A 14,462-nucleotide genomic window follows, 5' to 3' on the forward strand; every position below is an offset into this window, starting at 1 on the left:
GCTCAATTTTGCTGGAAGGGAGAAATGCAAGGGCTGTCAGTCTGGGTCTTGAGAACAAATGAGTTACAGTTCATGAGGCGGCTCAATAAGGCTATCATTTCCCATCAGCTCCTATCACTGACAGCCAAGATTTACTAGCTGGGGAATGGGAAGGGGGCTGAGATTTGGTGCCAGGTGAATCGGCACTATTATTCTATCAACCAGGCTCATATAGACAAGAGGCTACCATGAATATTTGATGGAAGTGTCTTCCCAGAAATGTTGTGGAACAGCGTTAGTTTTCTTCCATTCGCCGAGAGCCTCTCCTCTCTATCCACGTGCATCCTCTTTGAAAAATGACCACTTGTAAACCACAAAAGCATTTGGGATTATTTGTTTTTGCTGCTCCGGCTGGTGGTATATTCCTCTTGGCAGTCTGTGCATGCAGTACACTAATTCACTGTCCTCCATTCTCATAGGATAAAGCGAAAAAAATCCCTCATCTACTGAAATGCTATAGACATTACATCTGTCATTATCCATCTGATGCAGTGGCAGTGAGCATACAGCCTTCCATCTCCCTATGCGCACAGAGAAAACAGACTTTGATCTATTGCATTTGCTGTGTTCTCCAGGAAAACAAAAGGTGGAGAAGTGGGGATGGACTCAGCATAGGCCTAGCAATTGCTCTTGCTTATTTCCTCTAAAGTAGAGAAACATAAATGTAAATTCTAAAATATTATATGCCTCTTTTATTTGGGACATTTGTTTTCAGTGGGAAGGGGCTTTGGAGGGGACACACATCAGTACATTTCATATGGGTCAGGTTATTTTTTTAAAAAGACACACTTAACATTTGCTTTTTGAGCTAGGTAAATGTATTTCTAAAATCTCTAGTGGGAAGTTTAGTATTTAGTATTTGTGTTGTATTCAAAATCATGTGTAGATGATTTCAAATGCATCTTATCTATTTCATCATTTCTCAAGTTGTCATCTTTGGAATGTTAGTTCCAAAAGACAATAGTAGGTATTTTGTGGACATGTGGGAGATTTGGGGCATTTAATAAGGAAAATGTTTTTGAGCTGCTAGATATTTTGTTTGCCTTTCTACTGGCACTACATAGGCAGATTGCTTCATTGCATTATGAAACTTTAACTTCTCTTTAGAAATTGTCTAAACATTCAGTCTAGTGAAATATTGAGCAAAAATGTTTCTTTTATATGAGTATGATGCCAGTTGCTGGCTACCAGTCTTTCTGACACTGTGAGATCTTTCCTTAATGACAGTGTAAGTTTTGAGGCTGCCCAAGCCATGCCTCGTAGGGTCATGTAGTGGGTCAGTGAGATGGCTTATAGAATTAAGTATGCAAAAGATGGTCAGAGAATTTGAAGCTAAGACAATACAAATTTTGAGTTTTAACTTATTATTTTACTCATTCAACAAATATTTATTCAGTAAATATTATATGCAGCCACTATTCTTGAATAGAGTTACTTATTAATCAAAAGAAATAGAAATAAAAATAATTGTCATGAAGAGTTTCAGAAAATCACGAATATCTTGAGATAACTAATCAGAGTGAGCTAAAGGAGAGTGGTTATTGATTTTAGTTTGAAGTCAAAGACATTTTTCCCAGGCAATGACTTTTAAGCTGAAATCTGAATAACTAGAAGGAATATGGCATGCAAACATCTTGAGAAGGTGCATTCCTAGACAAGAAATAGCTAGCTAGAATGTTTGAGAAATCAAAAGAAAGTCAGAAGCAAGACTGTAGAGGTCTTGGTACATCAGGAAGTTGTATGGAACAGAAATCTTTAAAGCTCTGTTTCTGGCCCCAGGAAGTCAGATACACTCATAAGGTTCCATAAAAAAACAGGAAAGGAAAAGCACGGTTGATAAGTATTCTCCACAATCATCACAGTTAATGTTAAATGGGTGTTTTTTGTTTGCTATAGTTCTAAATGCTATATATGTATTAAATCTTTTGATTATCACAACAATCCTATAATGCTGTATTTTTATTAATCCCTTTACTATACACCTGCAAACAGAATCACAGAGACTTTAAATGCACTTCCCACAGTCTCACAGCTAGTAAGTGACTGAGCGAGGATTTGAACCCAAGAGGTTTGGCTCCAGAGCTCATGTTGGTATTAGGAGACATATTACTGAGGAAACAGACTTAGAAGAAGTCTTTGCTGGATAGTTTTTCTGAACTTCTTGTGAGGAAACAACTTACGTCATTGAGATCGAAATAGTAACAAAGTGTTATATGTTTCTCAAATGCTTCTTTCATAGGCTTACCTAATCCTTTATATTAAAAAGTCTCAAAGCCTAACATTCTATAGTCCAAAGAGACACAGTATTATTGGGTTCTTGGAAATATATTCTTCAGAAATATAAATTCTAAAATAAAAATACTAGATTAAATATAAGTAGTTTCTTTATAACGTTTAAATTCAAAATCTCCAATATAAAGTGCTCTATGGAAGAAATATTTGCTTTGTTACTTTTTAAAGTTAAGCTAACCCCGATATAGAGAATTAAATGATGGACAATAAACCAGCAGATTTTAATTTTTAATCCATGTAGCTTTGCCTTTCTGCTTTATCAGCTGAAGTATTGTCTGCCTTAAAGGCTTCTATGGTACACTGATGGAAATGATATGCTGAGTATTGTATGGATTTGTAGTCTGTATACTTTCGCTTGATAACAAAATGTTATTCATTAAAACTAGCCAAAAAAGACCCTCTGTAATATCAATTGTTTCTTCTCTTAATATTAGCTCAGATGCCTTTCTCAGCTCCTTACTCTAAACATGAAGATACACCAGAAATGAGGACTTTTCCAATTAAAGCAATCCTCACATAATTTATAAATGTTTATTTTTCTATCATTACAATGTCATAAAACACCATGTTTTTGATACATGAACTTGAAAACTGATCTAATTCATAATATCAATAGGTGAGAATAAAAAGAATTTCAAGTTTGTGTTTATTCATATATGAATGCTTTGAGAACTTAGAAACGTATTTGAATAGAACTTTCAATCCCAGAAATGGAATTTAGTGAAATTGAACTTTCTCTTGGCGTCTCTCTCCCACAGCCCACTCCAATCCTAGAGCTAATCCCCTTGCCTCTGTCCTCAGGGTGCACCCAGAATCCCACCACTTTTCTCACCTCCACTGCTGCCAACCCAGTCCAGGCCACCGGGATCTCCTGCCTGGCCTCTCACTGTCCCCAGCTTCTATTCTAATGCAGCAGTCCATTTAAATGCAGATTCTTTGAAAGTTTAAACCAGAACATGTCACTGCTTTGCTAAACACCCTCAAAAGGCTTCCATCTCCTGCTAGTAAAAGTCTGCAATGGCTATACAGTTTTCCATGAGCTGGAGTTGCCTCCTCCCCCCATCACCTTTCTCACCTCTCTTCACTCTGCTTTTAGCCACCCTGGCTTTCTACACTCCAGGCACACACTGTCTCAGAGCTTTTTCACTATTGGTTTCTCTCATTGGAATGCCCTTCCTCTAGAACATATGCATGACTCTGAGTCAAATGTCTTTTTAGTGAATCTTACCCTAACCACCTATTTTAAAATTTCAGTCTTTCACCCTTGCATTGTCAGTCCAGGTTGCTCTGCTGTATATTTTTCCATAACACTTAACAACTTAGATCATACTGTATAACTAAAGCATTAAGATGACTTACCCTAGAAAGTGAAATCCAAAAGGGTAGGGAATTTTTTTTTCTTATTTATAATATACCATCCAGTGGACCCATGCCTGGCACAGAATAGGTACTCAATATATATTTGTTGAATTAATGAATCATAGCCTTTTAGTTAAGAACATTTGTCAGTTTGACCAAGTAGATAATGACAAGTTTTATTTTTGCCAATTATTTGATCACAAGCCGTTATATTCTGTGATGCTACATTATTTCATTTTATTCTTTCTTTTGCTCTTTTTTACTTTCCTTCTTTCCTTCCTTTCTTCCTTCCTTCCTTCCTTTATCACCTTCTAATTTCCATTCTTTTCTTCCTTCCTTTCTCTCCTGCTTCCCTTTCATCTCTGTCTTTTCTACTTATCTCATTCAACAATTTGGAACAAGAGTTAGGTGCTGTGAATATACAAAGTTAAATCAGAAGCTGTTCCTCCTCATAGAGCTCACAGTCTAATCCTAGAAACTTAGAATAGAAACCTGCCATTCATGAGGTTAAGTGCTATAAGGTAAGGCATGTGCTTTGTGCATAGAGTTGGAGGTGAGGTTAAGGAAGCAGTCTAGTGGGATGATGCTTGACTTGGGTTTTGAATAATGAATAATAATTTCCTCAATACATAGGATATGGTAGCTGAATTGTAGGGAATACGTACTGATCTATTTTATTTTATTTTTTGTTAACCCCAGGTAACGGTCTGATGGTAAGTTCTGATTTTCTCAGTAGTTATTATTTGTATAATTTTAACTGGCAGCTCCTTATATCTGGAAATACAGAGGCATGTGGAATGGCAAGAAAGCCCATTGGCATCATATTTAATGAGAGCATTTAGGCCTGGGCTTCACATATGATTATCCAGTGAGTGAAAATGTTACAGAAATGGCTTTCTCAACACATAGCTTGTCATTGTTTTCATCATTGTTGTAAAATCTGACATAATTTGTAATCTGAGAAAGAAAACCAAACTTTAGCTTGATAATCAGCACCAAGCTGCAATAATTGTCTAAAAATCTCCAGAATTTAATTTTAACTTATTTCTACTTCTATAGTGTTTTTCCCCCCCAAACACTTCAACTTATAAACACTACACCCACTCAGTTTTAGAAAAGAGGAAACAGACTATTCGAACCCACTTCTATATTCTTCCATGTGGAAGATAAAATGTCACTCTGGGTAATTCAGGATCCTTACTTATATTATCAATTACTCCTTTTGTCTTTTGTTTATTCAACCTCTAACTTAAACTCAGTTTTTTTTTCTGTTGACTCATAAATGTGCTTCCTTCTGAGAGCTAGAGATAGATACAGAAAAGCAAAAAGAGAAATCATTATGAACAAAACAAAAACTCAGGGCTTACTACCTTTCACTTGTCATCCTCTCTGTTCCACCTTTTGCAGCTGAATCTGTGACCATTTCCTCATATGTTCTCACTGCTTAGCCTGCTTTCATGCAGCGTGCAGCCTTCCCTTTCCAGCAAACAGGTCTTGATGGTATTACCAATGGCCTCCCTGTCACCAATCTAAATAACATTTTTTTAGTCCCTGTCTTACTTGCTGTATCAGCATCATTCAACACCAGTTCGCACACCCTCTTTCTTGAAACACTTTCTTTCCTTGTCTTCTGGGACACAACAGCCATCTGTGTTTCCTCTGTGAATGCTTCTCTGAAGTATCCTTTTATAAATGTATTTTTACTACCCAGCTGCTAAATCGTGGAGTTAATAAAGGCTTGCTCCTAGGCCTTCCTTTATTCACACTATCCAGTGTGATACGATCCATATCTGGAGCTTCAATTACCGCTTATTAATCTAGTCAAATGGTTCCCAAAACTATATCTCAGGCATACACTTCTTCAGATCCTAGAATCACACATATAACATTTTGCTCGACAGCTCTTCTCAATAGCTAATGACATCTCCAAAGTTAAAGTGTGAAACAAATGACTCTCGATTTTCATATTACACTTCCCCTCTAAAGAAACCTAGTTTGGTTTTCATTCTGTGTTTCCTAGCTCATGGATGATACCACCAATCACCTGGTTGCTGAGTCACTAGTAAAAAGCTAGAGTCATTTTTTACTCCCTATGTTCATCCTCTCAATCTATCCACCTTTTTTTTTTTTTTTATCTCCATGAAACACTGTCATCTGCTTTGGGTAGACGACTACACAGGGCCTGCTCATGAGGTTACATATCTTATCATTATTTCTTCATACACTAGATTCAGAGGTCTTTTCAGAAGCAAATTGTATGATGTCAGGCTTTTCCTCTTAAATACCTTCCCATTGTCCTTAGGGTCTCTATTAGCCCTTTAAAATTACTTAAATGTCTAGAAAATCCAAATTCTAACCTCTTCCTGCTTGTTTTGTTTTGTTTTTGTTTTTGTTTTTTAAGTCAAATCTGGGTTTTGAATGTAAAATGTCATTAATTTATATACTACAACAAAAAGAAAATGCCAATCAAACTGTAACACAAGGCTTGTTTATCACATGAATTATAAACTGTATTTCAACTATAGAGACATAAAAATTTGAAAAAGGAATGTGGGCCATATACATGATGAAAAAGTATGGTATTTCTTCTGGTCACTGAGCTTTATCTCCTCTTCTATCTTCTTACTCCCTTGACTCATCTCAGATAGGGTCTCCTGGAAGCCTGCTCTGAAGATTTCTATGCAGGAAATTTACTGGAGCACGCTCTCAGGATTAACACTGAGGACAATCCTAAAAAGCAAATTTGGGTAGAGAACTGTGTCTCAGATCATTCTACAAAGGACTCAGGCTGGGATGGCCCTTCATCAGTATCTTGATTAGGACAAGAAACCTAGACATTTATATTTCTGCATTAACCAATCATCAGATATGAGCTCCCCATAGAGAGCAGACATGACCTCGAGTCAATTTCTAGCAAACCAAGCAGCTGGAGAATGAGTGCTCAGTCCTGAGGTAGGACTGATGAATCTAGGTGGTACACCACAGTATCTGCTATAGTCCACTTCCAGCTTTATATAGTAAGTTACAGAAGAGCTGCGCTGAGATTCTACTGGTCCTGTTTTACCTGGGCAAAACTTGCAAGAAAAAAGGTAATGGGATAGACTTAAGCCCCTTTTGCTGCAGCTGGTCTCAAGACCATAACTTTCACCATTGGTCCTGAATTCCATTCACTCTACATTAGTACTTCTGAAAGTCTAGGTAACTTGCCAGATGAGGTGGCTCAGATCCTCATACCTGAGAAGTCTCATCCTCTTGTTACCATCCCTTTCTAGGGCCATGCCTGCTGCACTTTTCTACTTACCATTAAAATTGGGCAAGTACATACCAAGAAATGTCCAAGTGGATCACCTAGTTTCCAAACTGAGAATATGATTCCTTGATCCACTGTGTAATATCAGTTTCACCTTCTCCTAATGATCAATGTCATTTAGCCCTTCCAGGATGCAGACTTCTCTTTTTGCTTGGTAGTCTCTTAGAATGAGAAGTCCTAAGTTATTGGGCAAAACCTAGATTTTGAGATATAATGAGACACTTCTTTGTCCCTTGGTAGAAGTATGTCCTCTCTCAGAATAAGACATGGAAATCTGTACAGCCTAGAATTATGGAGATGAGAAGCAGAAATTTCTCCAAATGGTTCTCTACTAATAATTGTAAGCAGGTCCATTCCTACTTCAACTCCTTAGTTTCTAGACACATGTATTCTACCTAGCAGGGACACACAGTGCCATATACTAGTAATTGATTTCGTCTATATATTGTCATCCTTTCTGGGTATCATCTAAGATCACACTTGGATAATTGTGCCTGAAACAGGCAATTTCTTCACTATGTAAAGCTGGAAGATTATGAATGGTCAGTATATGATAGAGCAATGAATCTCATGATTCATACCCACCTCTACCCCTCCTTTTCTCTAAAGTAAGTCAATTTTTATAATATGGCTTTATGCAGAATCCTATGTCAATGGATCAAACACTAAATCTCTAGACTCTAGTTCTGCAGAGTTTCTGCAGACAGAAAAGAATAATCCATACCATGATATATATTAATTCCAATAAAGACAAATGTGGTAGTTTAAAATGTATCCAAAAATTCCTCAACACTCCTCCACCAAAAAGTGGAGTTTAGGCCAGGCGCGGTGGCTCAAGCCTGTAATCCCAGCACTTTGGGAGCCCGAGACGGGCGGATCACGAGGTCAGGAGATCGAGACCATCCTGGCTAACACGGTGAAACCCCGTCTCTACTAAAAAAAAATACAAAAACTAGCCAGGCGAGGTGGCAGGCACCTGTATTCCCTGCTACTCGGGAGGCTGAGGCAGGAGAATGGCGTAAACCCGGGAGGCGGAGCTTGCAGTGAGCTGAGATCTGGCCACTGCACTCCAGTCCGGGTGACAGAGCGAGACTCCGCCTCAAAAAAAAAAAAAAAAAAAAAAAAGTGGAGTTTAATATACTTTCTCTTGAATATGGCATAGCTTTAGTCATCTGCTTTTAGTGACACTGGCAGGAGTGAAGTTATGTGACTTACAAAGCTAGATTAGAAAAGGTGATCCAGTTCTTGCCTGGCTCTCTCTTGCGTTTGGGAAACATGTCTTTAGAGTCCACCACTATGCTCTGAAAAGGTCCACATGGAGGAGTTTGCCCACAGATTCAGCTGAAGTCCCAGCTGAGAGCCAGTATCTATTTCCAGCCATTTGATTGAGCAGTACACTTTCAGATGATTCTATTCCCCAGCCTTTGAGCTGCTCTGGCTCATGTGCAGTGAAGCAGAGAAGTGTTGCTGATTTATGAGCAAAGCAAGTGTTGTCATTTTAAGCCACTAGAGATGATTTTCTGTGCAGTGATAAATAAACAAAACAGAATTACTACCCCTTCTAGGTGGAAGGGGTCTAATGTAGTCAACTTTCTACCTTATCTCTGGTGTGTCCCTTCAAGGTTTAGTGCTATATTGGGCATTAAGTATTTTTTATTTCTAGCAGGTTGAATAGTTGATGAGGGCAGTAACTAGATAATTTTTGTAAATGGGTCCATGTACATTTACAGACACGTAAGACTAGCACTTGGGCTGATGCTGAGTCTTCTGTCTTCTTGGCAGGTGCTTCTGGTGCATGCTTCTGGTGCATGAATAGCAGAGATAAGGAATCTCTGCTATTCCTTACAGAGTGAGATACTGATTTTACTGTCTTGAGAGGATCTAACATTTGGACTTCCTCATTACAGTAGTTCTTACCCCACACATCAGGAAACATGTCATAAATTTACAACTATAAAGTATATCCATTCCACTATACAGTCATGACTAAGTCAATGATCATAGCTGTGAGCACTTCCCTCACAAGATCTTTGCACTACATGAGAGTGCCTACTCTCATGTAGTCATTGACATGCCACCAATCCAGACCTCCTTATCCCTCATCATTCAACTCTTCTCCTTCCATATCCCTAATCAACCAGCTAAGCCTTTTGCCACTGTCTGTGAGTCAGTCTAAGTTCTCACCTAAGGCCACTTTTATTTCCAAACAAAGTGGACAACCAGATGCATTGAAGACATGTTAACCATTGGAGAATTGCCCCTCTCCACTATATTTACCAGTCACCCTTTAGCAGAGCTCTAAAGTTGTCAATGCCTATTTTTTTCTTATATTCATGCACTAAGCTGATTGATGCATGGCTCAAGCTTGAATGTTTTCTTCTTCTGTCAGCTAGTTATAAAGGACCTCCCTCCCATTCAGCCATATGAATTAAGAGGCGTTGGTGCACTAATCGTGGATGGCATGGGGGTCTAAGACAATGGCTCCTGCATCTTATTTGGAACCTCTGGTCTTGCTTATGCTCAATCCCTGAAATGCCATTTCTATGTTACATTAAATTGTTCCTGGGTACACCTGAATTATGACTCAGTAGTTCTGATAGACACTAAATTATGATGGGTAGTTCTGATAGCATAGTGACCTCTACCCTATGTTCAGGAACTTCATCTTTACCAAATCCCAGTAGCATGCCAGAAGCTCTATGTTGGCATGGTCTTGCAGATGGTATGGTTTTGCTCCAGGATCATGCAGTCTATGTTATGATTCTTCTTGTTGGGTTTTATATAAACTGCAATCAGGCTTGCTCATCAAAGATGTTTCTGGCATCATAATATTTTCCGGGTTCTTTGTCCCAAGGAGCAGAGCCACTTATATTACAGCCTAGTTCTGTTTAAGACCCTGCTCAAAGCTGACAGCCCTTCCTGTCATGCGGTAAATTAGTTTGAGCAGTATTCTCAAGTATGGGACTTGCTATGCTCAGAAGATTGTGTAGCCTATAAGGTGTTGTTCACTTTTCTTGGTAATGACAGTTGCAAGATGCAATAATTTGCTTTTTACTTTAAGGAAATGTTTCATTATGTCAGAGACCATCAGACCCCTACACACTTCCCTCATGTGTTGGGCTCCTCAATTTTTACGGGTTTTTTTCTCCTATCCTCCCACGTGTCTTCTCAAGCCTCCAATTTGATTGCTACTTTTGCTCATCTGTTTCAGTGACCGGGATGTTATTGATATGGTTCCATCAATATAGTGAACAAAGATGATATTCTCCAAGGTGTCCAGACAATTGGTTCCCTTCAGACTATATTTTGACATAAGAAAAAATAATTAACAACATGTTGGAGCAAGACAATAAATATTTACTGTTTCTGATTGCATTTGACATCCAGAGGCAGTGCTAATCTGCTCTAGGAAAGATGCCATGTCTGGTATAGTGGTTGCAATTAGAGATACCACTTGTTTGTTTGAGTCTTCAGTAGTTTACTGTCATTGATGAACAGTCTATCTGGCCTTAGTATGATCCAAACCTGCAAATTATAGGGGGTAGCATAGGACCATTATAAGGGTGACTTTAATCTCTGCTATTCCTTACAGAGTGAGATACTGATTTTACTGTCTTGAGAGGATCTAACATTTGGACTTCCTCATTACAGTAGTTCTTACCCCACACACCAGGAAACATGTCATAAATTTACAACTATAAAGTATATCCATTCCACTATACAGTCATGACTAGGTCAATGATCATAGCTGTGAGCACTTCCCTCACAAGATCTTTGCAGACACTGTTTCTTCTCCAAAACGCTGCTCATTTTCTTCTTTGTGTTTGTAACTCTTAACTATCCTTTCAACCTCATATCCAAGAAATATTCCTGACTAGATGAATTCCCACTTCATATCCTCTTATATGACCTGTAACTCTCGTTTTTAGTATATAGCAGAGTTTTGGTTTTATAATCATTTGCAAAAATATTTAAGTCATATTTATTTTAATGACTAAGCTGCAAGCTTCATGAAATAAAGGGAGGATTTTGTATTTACATCATCTACCATAGAACCTGGCATGCTGTAGGTATTCAATAACTCTTATATTGAATAAAAGTTATTGTTGGTAAATTATTTATTCAATAGTTGATATAGAATAAATGTGAATACATTAATCAATTATGGAATGTACTAGAATTTGGATTAGAAAATTGATAGAAAACCTCAAATTTTATCTTATAAAAATAGATTCTTAGGACCCTTACAATTTTTAAAAGTGTTTATTAGTATCTGACACATATTATAATTATATGAAAATTTTTGACTGAATTAATGTATGGCACACAGATTTGATTCTACATATTTTGGCCAGACTCATGTTTAACTAGCTTGAGTAGCTCAAAACCATTTTAAATTCCTAACTGGGATGGTTGTACCATAATGGTTGATGCTTTCAATATGCCTTTAAACATAAGACACACATATAACAACATTTTAGAGAAATAGGAGTAACTGTATTATATATACTGTTAAATCATTCACTAAGTCAATGTTCAATTTTACATATTCTAAGCTAAACTACAAAACTTTTCTAATATTAAATATATTCTTGAAATAAGCTTTTATTCTATGTGTGATATTTTATATTAAGTAACATGTTAGAGCATATTAAATGTAAGAACATGAATTTCTGTCTCCTGATCTTTTTTATATCCCGATAGAATTCCAAACACAAAAATTAGAAAAAAGAAGTAATTTCTCATTGAGAGAAATGTCTGATTCAGAGGGCTTTTTTGAAATTTAAGAAAAATTGAATTTTAAGAAATTTCTTTTTAGGAATGAATCTCATAAATGCTTTTAAAAATTGCTTAAGGATGTATGTACAGAGTTTAGAATATACAATTATTTGTAAGCAAAAAAAATGGAAAATCTGTAACTCTTCATCAAAAGGAATTGTTTAAAAAAATACATGCATGCAATGGAATACATACCTCAAAATGCATACTACAAGGTCATTAGAAAGAATACAGTGGATATATGAGTTTTAATATCGAAACCTCTGCAAGGATGTATTTAAGGTAAAAAAGCCTAAGTAAAAAAAGGAAAGTATAGCGCAACTCTATGTAGAATGGTATCTTCTGTGCAAATAAAACTTCCTGAAAGGATACACAAAAAATTGTTAATACTTCCTAAGGAAAGGATTAGAAGCTGCAGGAAAAGTGTATCATTCACTTTTTGGTTTTTGCTCTTCTTTTGTATTTGAGGTTTTATGTTATCCCTATATTACTTTTATCATAAAAATTAATTTGAAAAATACTTTTTATTATTCTATCACTTCATGGAATTAAAAACTTAAAAAATACCTGCATTTGTTAAAAGTTGAAATTCTGTATTGTTGTCTAAATTGCATTTTATTGTACATTTTATTTCTCAGGTCATTTAATATTTGATTTCCTCTAGAAGACAAAAAAATTTCAAAATAATCAATAAGACTTCACCATTGTTTTATTACTGAAAATGTGATCAATTTTTTTTTTTCCTCACAATTATCATGCCACTGTTGGATCCAGGTTTCAAAATCTCATGTAACAACACTCTGTGATTAACACCTATAATCTTTTGTCATGGCAACAATGATATAATAAATGCTGAAGGAAGCATTGACTGAAAACTATATATTACTGCCAAGTGTTAGGACATTAAAAGGGAAAAGAGAGAGAAAAGGAAAAAACAAAAATGAAAACGAAACAAAACAAAAAAAATCAGATACTTCTGCCCAGGTTTGGCATGTCATTAAGGATGCTATGTGACCTCTTCACTGCCTTTGCTAAAAACATATGTGAGATTGCCAGTGGGTCATTCATCTGGCTAATTCTCTCTATGTATATATAGTATATGTTTGTTTTGTAACAGTTCATCAAAATCAAAATTTAAATCATTTTCATTCAATTTATGTGCCTTCAAAATGGGGCAGCGGGAATCCCTCTGCAATGTAATTCTTTACTTATTTGCAGAACAACTGCAGAACCCGGGTCTTGCTGGCTGCTGTCTTACTCTGCCAGAATTCCTGCTTACCAAGGCATGGCAAGACCAACATCCTGTTTATTATTATTTTACTTTCATTATGTTGAAAGCAAACACTACATTATTTCCTTTGTTCCTCCATATTGCTTCTATAACAGTGTTACATATACAAGAAACATTTGAAATATTTCTATTGGTCATGCTAGTTTAGGAATTTAGAACTGCTTTGAAATGGGAAAAGCTCAAGCCTCTCCCCACAAAACTTTATAACTGCAAAATATATAAGTTTGTTTTTGTTTGTTTGTTTGTTTGTTTGAGACAGGGTCTTGCTCTGTTGCCCAGGCTGGAGTGCAGTGACATGATCTCAGCTCACCACAGCCTCAAATTCCCAGGCTCCAGTGATCCTCCCACCTCAGCTTCCAGAGTAGCTAAAACCACGGGCGTGTGCTACCATACCTGGCTAATTTTTGTATTTTTTGATAGAGACAGGGTTTCGCCACATTGCCCAGGCTGGTCTTGAACTTCTGACCTTGTGCAATCATCCCACCTTGTCCTCCCAAAGTGCTGGGATTACAGGCATGAGCCATCACACCTGACCAAAATATACAAGTTATATAAAATTGTATAAAATGTCAGGTGGTATATGTGCTTGTATTCTATGGGAAATGGGGTCTCTATGAAACGGGGCATCTCATTACTATGTATGTGATAATATACAAACTCCTTTGTATGGTATATACAGATCTTGTTTATGTAACTTACACCAATTTTCTGGTGGTTTTCCAACCGGGTAAGATTCTGTCCACAAGGGGACATTTGGCAAGGTCTGGAGACATTTTTATTAACACATTATGATGGTGGTGGTGGGAGCACCTATCTAGTGAGTGAACAGCATGGATGCTGCTACACATCCTACAATGCAGAGGACAGCCCCAACAACAAAGAACAATTAAGTCCAGCATGTCAGTATTGCCAAGGTTGAGATACCCTGGATGGCTTTTTTCTACTGCCACTTTCTAAATCTTATTCAGCTTCTTCTCCATATTAAACCTCTTGTCTTTTCCATTCTCACTACCATGCCCTTCCTCTTTGACCACATGAGCACTCATGTTTGAAGTATTTCCTTTTGGGTGGCTATTCATCAGTGTTTGCATAGAACTCTGCTGAGAATGTCCCCATTGTAATATTATGATGTTTACTAACATATATATCCTGCCCATCAGACCTTAAACTCCTTCAGGGCTTCTGAAACCCTTGTGCCTGGTAGACAGTAGCCACTAAATAATATTTGTTGAATGCTAACTGAATAAAAATAATTTTAAGGTTAAAATGTATTTATTTTGTTTGATGTTTTCATGAAAGAAGGATGGAAATGCCTTAACCAGTTATTCTTGTAATGAATCCAGGAGGTTGGCTATGATGAAACTGGGGGGAAAAGACCTATTATAGGAAATA

At 37.0% G+C, this 14,462-nt stretch overlaps 1 protein-coding gene across 4 annotated transcripts in view; it reads left to right on the forward strand.

Annotated features, from left to right (window-relative positions):
* NKAIN2 (sodium/potassium transporting ATPase interacting 2) overlaps positions 1-14,462 on the forward strand; it is a 1,056,178-nt gene that overhangs the window by 644,823 nt on the left and 396,893 nt on the right. Inside the window, exon 4 of one of the 4 annotated variants that reach the window (XM_030929553.1) lies at positions 4,390-4,403. The exons of the other annotated variants lie outside the window; for them this stretch is intronic. Within the exon in view, the coding sequence (XP_030785413.1) occupies positions 4,401-4,403 (3 nt within the window). The 5' untranslated portion in view covers positions 4,390-4,400. The remainder of the gene's footprint in view (positions 1-4,389; positions 4,404-14,462) is intronic. 4 annotated transcript variants of the gene reach the window in all.

Source organism: Rhinopithecus roxellana, chromosome 4 (assembly GCF_007565055.1).
Source record: "Rhinopithecus roxellana isolate Shanxi Qingling chromosome 4, ASM756505v1, whole genome shotgun sequence".
In the NCBI taxonomy this organism is placed as follows: domain Eukaryota; kingdom Metazoa; phylum Chordata; class Mammalia; order Primates; family Cercopithecidae; genus Rhinopithecus; species Rhinopithecus roxellana.